General features: G+C 36.6%; 1 protein-coding gene across 1 annotated transcript; it reads left to right on the top strand.

The window, feature by feature from the left end:
• Positions 1-1,689: 1,689 nt before the first annotated feature.
• On the top strand, positions 1,690-4,391 carry LOC309590617 (parvalbumin, thymic CPV3; the record flags this gene model as incomplete). The annotated part of the gene is made up of 4 exons (XM_082311921.1): positions 1,690-1,750; positions 2,115-2,247; positions 2,689-2,798; positions 4,366-4,391. The coding sequence occupies 4 exons, from the start codon at positions 1,690-1,692 to the stop codon at positions 4,389-4,391; spliced, it is 330 nt and encodes a 109-aa protein (XP_082168047.1).
• Between the last annotated feature and the right edge of the window lie 1,945 nt (positions 4,392-6,336).

Genomic DNA, 6,336 nt, shown 5'->3' with positions numbered 1-6,336 from the left:
ATAAACTCTAACCAAAATACACGTGGTTTTTATTGGTCTTCATCCTAGAATTTTGTCCATATAAACCCCCTTAAAGATGGAAATAGATTTTTGTCTGAGGAGGAGAACCTCATATCTGCTGTTCCCAACTTTCTTAAGTTTTTTTTTCCAAAATTAATGCTCTTGTAACATATAATAAACCCCACTTACTTATACCTACAATTTTAATTTCATATTAAGGAAATAGATTGTGAGAGCGTGTGTTGTAAAATGTATATAAATCTGTCTTCACACTAACAAAGTCTGATTCCTACAACTTCAAGTAAGTCAGTCTATTATTGATTTAATGTAATTTAAAATATTCAAAATAGACTACTAAGTAGGCCATCTGATTATACATAATCTTCCAAGCAATACAGACAACAAGATTAGCTTATTCAGCTTTACCTAGTTTCAGAGTTTTGCTCTCACTGAAGGCATTGGTTTCTGTTCTACCCCTGATTAGGGACAGCACTGTAATTTAGAAAATGGTCAGGAAATATGAAATGAAGCTTACTGCAGAAAGATCATCCCAAATTACAGCATGCTTTCCTCTATCCTAGTGACAAGTTACCTTTGTCAGAATGACACATTGTCACCTCTGATCTTTCATCTCCAACTTCCTTTATACATTCCAAAGGATCAACAGACTTAGGGAAATCAAGCTAGTTCCTTTTCATAAGGATCTGACTGCTGGAGTCATCTTCTGATGAGCGACTTTAAGGCGCAGAGGTTAACTGAAAATCTTTAGTGTACTTGGAGATTGAAAGCCTATGTTTTGATGGCAGAGGTGTACTTAATTAAGCATGAGTGGATTTATTAAAAAAACTGTTTATCTTGTCCATATTATCTTAGGATATAAATAGAAAGAAAAGTTTAATTAGTCAAGGAAGAAATTTGAGCTAGGTCTCAAATCGAACATTTGATCCACGAAACAGTAACCTAAGTAGTGGTTATTGTCACCTTTTGAATCCTTTATAAGCCAGAGTGGCAAGCCAGAGCCAACATTACTATTTTGCCTGGTATCTCCTCAGCTATTTTTCTTTTACCTAGCTGAGAAAACTATAAAGGTGAGCAGCTGACTTGAGATTAATTAAATTACTGTGCAGAGCTGCACCAGTAGTAAGTACAATAACCATTGTTCTAAGATTTTTATTTGAATTGCTGGAATTACCTATGGATGGACCTTATATAGATAAGTATCAGTTTTCTTTTCATTCTTCAGAGCTGTTGGGGGAGAAAACAGAAGCAAACTTTCTTGACTTTCTTTTTTCCACTGCATATACTGTTATTTGTATTGACAGATGCCATGCATTCCAGTAAGATTAATTATTAGATTAACGGTTACATAGAGTTTAAGAATGTGCTGTACTTAAATAGCATGCAAGTAAATGATAAAAAAATGACCATCAACTCACAACATCATTTACTTAATCCATCTCATTAAAAAGTATTATTTCAGCACTCCTATTTTTAAGGAAGTAATGTAGTAAATCTTCTAATTTGTTTAGGAATAGCAGTGATGTCGGTTTGATCAATTAGATTCATCTACTCTTAGAAGTCTTGTTAGCCATATAGTATTCTTCAAAACACAGAAAAAAACAATTTGTTGTAAGACACATTTGCATTTCACAAATCTGTTTGCAATATACTATTTTGCACAGGTTTAAAATGAGCCTTACAGACATCCTAAGTCCTTCTGATATTGCTGCTGCTCTGCGGGACTGCCAAGGTGAGAAAACAATTAAAACTCTAAAAATCTATTATTTTGTGTTACACATGGCAAGTTTATGTCAGTCCCAAAGGAATACTGAACAAGCACATACTGTAAACAGATTTCTGTAACCTCTTTACTTAGCTGTCACAGTATATTTGTTCATGACTGGTTTATATTGTCAGTTTGTAAATTATCCCCATGTGATTTCTTTTGATGTTTACGAGTGTATGGTGCAGTATGGCAAAATCCATTCTTTGACAGGCTTTATCTATCATCCATGTCTAGAACAATTAAAATGTAACAAAGCAGCATCCTCAGACCATTTAGGAACAGTGAACGCAGTGGTCTGGGGTTAATTTATTTATTAATTTATTTTCAGCTCCAGATTCCTTTAGTCCCAAAAAATTCTTTCAGATCAGTGGGATGTCTAAAAAGAGTAGCAGCCAGCTCAAGGAGATCTTCCGGATTCTCGACAATGATCAAAGTGGCTTTATTGAGGAAGATGAGCTCAAGTAAGGATTTTCTGTGTTAACTATTTAGAGGCTATCCAAAAATCAGGACTTTTTTCTTTCCAGAACTGTTCTGTAAATGTGAGCACAAGTTATGCCAAACATTGATAAAACCTTCAGCAGATTGTGAAAGGTGTATTTAAGTAGGGAATCCCTACAGAGAAAAACAAATTAGTAAATACTTGCCTTTAATGCTCAATATAGAAAAAAAATAACTCCCTGGCACTGGATTTTGGTAGTGGGCAGAACCAATTGTATCAGGGCTGGACTTACAAAGCAGAAATGTATATGACTAAGATTTAGCTTGTCAAACAAAGCAGCGTTTGGAGAACTTGGCTATTGTGGTAAATAATTTATTTATAGATAGCTATCAGTTTGATTACACAGCCAGCATGAAAGAATAATATTCTGTGAAAATCATAATCAAAGTTGTTTTATTCCTAGGTATTTCCTTCAGAGGTTTGAGTGTGGAGCCAGAGTGCTAACCACCTCAGAAACCAAGACCTTCTTGGCAGCTGCAGATCATGATGGGGATGGTAAAATTGGAGCTGAAGGTATTCACTCATTTATATACAGAATAAGGCTCCTCAGGATGTATTGTAAATGATGTGTAATTCTCTTTTATGTTGATGGTACATTAATGTACCTCCAGCGATTTTATTGAAACCCTTGCAGTAGCAACCTGTTTAAGGGTGGAAATGGTCCTTGATCTTACAGGTTCATCTCTGCAACTCCTTTTGCACGAGCAAGTCAAAAAAACCCACCTAGGCTGCCCTAAGGAACTTTCTCATTGCCACTCACGCACAAATTTCCAGCTGTTTTGAAAGGAACCGCCCCTTATTTCTCTTCCCACTTACTCTGATGTAAAGCAGCACTAGCATCACTTGTAATACACAAATGTAAAATCAAGGACAAAAGAACCAGCTCTACACAGGAGAATCAACAGCACATACATCAGCTCATTTACAGCAGTTATCTCCCAACAGAAATTCCACTAGTCGGTGAAATCATTCACAATATGCAAGAGCTAGCAGCACGTAGTTCAGTATTTGTTTTGCATAATAAGGAGAACAGAATGATCCAGTGTCACTACCCTGACACGAGATCCCACAACAGGCTCTGTGCATGGGGATGGATGCTATTTATCTCCAGTGGCAGGTTAAGGACCAGACAGGAAGGAGCAGCTGTTTTAGGAAGCAGCACATCGCACTCACCCCATGGAAATGCCAGCGTGATTTAATGGCTGCTCGGTGCAGAAACCTCCAGATCTCGTAATTCCGTATTTCTGCATCCCATTTTGAACAGGAAGTACCCACTCACACAAAAGGTTTGCCGCCAATGGCAACTTGCCCCATGAGAGAAGCAAGCTGCCCAGACGAGCATGAAAGGGGCTTAGGGAATAGCACGCAGGGAATGTGCTGGTGTGCAGATTCCCTAGCTCACTGCACTAGGAGGACAGAACTCTTCTGTTTCTTTCTTCGGAAGGAATTAAATCCAGTTCCTTAGGAAATGTGCCAGAATAAACACACATTATTTATGAGGCAATCTATATACCAATACAGTTGTTCAGGGACAGGACTGATCAGATACTCTAACTCACAGAAGCCAAACATTTAAAAGATCTTCCAGATAACAATGTCTTATTGTACAACACAATACTTCAGCACCATACCACATGGAACTGCACAACGTTTTTGGCTTTAGACAGTGCTCTAAATCAACACTTCTCAACTGCTGAAGCATTACAAACAGCTAATAAGACACATGGACTCACTTTTCATTCTTTTACTTCAGCTCTTAACTTCTTCTAACTCAAATTCCATATTAGCCATTCCATTTTTTTTGCCCAAGATCAGTATTATGCAGAGAGAAGGCTAAAACTACCTTGAACATTTTATTATTCCTTATGAATGTCAGCAAAACACTGGCTTTCCATCTGTTGTTTAGAAGAGGAAGTTTAGACAATGTCTCTCTTCCACACGTTTCTTCTCCTCTGGTCATCTATCAGGTAATTGTTGTCTGTTCATTCCTATTCTAAATCTCTTTATAAGCCACTAATCTTTTACTCCTAATGCTTCCATTTTAATATTTCTGCTGTAAATATTCTCTTATCTTTCACAGAATTCCAGGAAATGGTGCAGTCTTAGAGGTTAAAAAGGACCAAACAAGATAGAATTGGGATGAATCTGCACGAGACACTCCAAAACCTTGAAAATCAGGAGTCCCTTATTTATCTTGACAGTGTCTGTTATTTTTTCATTGCCTTAGCAACATAATGAAACACTGATTAATGATTTCTTTCATTGTGTGGACCACTTACCATGTTTTGAACTCTACTTTAGCAGACACTTCCCTCAAAAATATCCAATAAAAATTAATCATATACAGTAGCTTGTGTCTGTTTTTCTGACTGTTAAACTGAAACATGTGAATTCTTAAACTAAAAGTGTTAATCCCTCCAAGATCTTGATCTTATCAGACCTTCACATATGGAACATCTTTTGAAATCAGTGGGAGTTCTGTTTACAATAGGCCTTCTGGATTAAGCTTGAAGTTCTCAAAACACTCAGATCTTCATCAAAAACTAGGAGTTCAGATATAGTTGTGAGGTAGGTGAGGATAAAATCTCTCACTGACTTCCAAGTGAAAAGCAGTCATACATTTTTGCTTAAGAAGTGGTTTCTGCATGAGAATGTCAAGTTTCAAACTGCTCTTTTTACATCAGCCAATTAAGAGAACAAGTAAAAACCACATGCTTTCCTGCAGAAAGAAATAAAAGGAAAGCCTTTGTGGACTTGAGGTTTCAGATAACTGTGGCTTTAAAAAACAGAGGGGAAATAAAAGATATCTTCTTGGTGGTATTTTCTAGCTTTCTCAATAGGGAGGACTAAAAGTGTGGAGGAAGAATTTGTAGAAATGCATGTTGAGAAAGCTCCAACATACTCTACCTTGTATTTCCAGGCTATGTCTGCTGTATTAAAAATGTCCTTCGCAAAAGCATCCATCCAGCGGATGCCGAAGAAATGTCTTTTTATGAACAAACAATTCAGTCATTAGAAAAGAGAGATGTTCAGATGCTCTGATGGAGTATTTATATATTCACTTGCTTTCTCAACATTAACAAGGGCTATATACTGCAGTTCACACACATGCAGCTTGTAGGAGTCACTGGAACACAATAGCAGCCTTTTCAGCAAAGTGAATGGCTTAGTCACTGCAGTTCCAATGCATTTCTTCCTTTGCTGCAAATGACTACATTCAAAATTAACTGCATTTTTTTCTTTTCAAAAGTCTCTATAAATACTGGTAATTGTGCAGAAAAACACCAAAAACAGAGCTGAATTGTTTATGAGATAACCAGCTATTGCTGGGAAAGAGACTAAAGAATCTGAATGAGCTTGCAAGAAGAGCTATATATCTTTCAGAGCAATAAAGTCACAGAGTCCATAGGGCTAATGCTTTGATATGCTAGGCCCTTTTCTCTCTCCCAACTCGTATTTTGAAAACCTAACAAACAAAACAGCAATTGAAAAATTCCTGTTGGCCTCAAACATGTACATCATCGAAGCAAAAGCAGTTAAATAAATTAAATTTCTTCTTTACTCAGTGTGAAAAAAAGTTCATGGAGTGCCATCCTCCAAGACACCCTAGACAGCTGCACCAATACAAATTCTATAATGATTCATCCCTGAATATTCACCTCTATGTCTTCTCTGCAGCCATCTACTCTTTTGGGAGCCAAGTACTGGAGAACCAGCCAAGAAACATCTACTGCCTTTTAAAAAGACATGTATATATTAATCCACAATTCTTAACAGCTGATGGTTGAAAACAGAATTTTTGTCCCATTTCAAAATGTTTTCAAGCAGCTTAATTTGGCGTACAAGTTGTTTGTAAGCTGGTATACCCAGCACACTTGGGAATTTAATATGGTCATCACATTTTTCCTTTTATTATGCCAAAATAATATAAACTTATAAAAAATGAACATTGAATTTTAGTAATATTTCTTAACATTATGAAATATGCTCACCTGGCATAAATCACTAGAGTATCAATGACTTAAACAGAGCTACTCAGCTACACAAGCTG

This window comes from Platalea leucorodia (assembly GCF_965183815.1).
Source record: "Platalea leucorodia genome assembly, chromosome: 5".
Classification (NCBI taxonomy): Eukaryota; Metazoa; Chordata; class Aves; order Pelecaniformes; family Threskiornithidae; genus Platalea; species Platalea leucorodia.
Note: the sequence above shows the minus strand (reverse complement) of the source record. Positions and strands in the feature narration are given on the sequence as shown.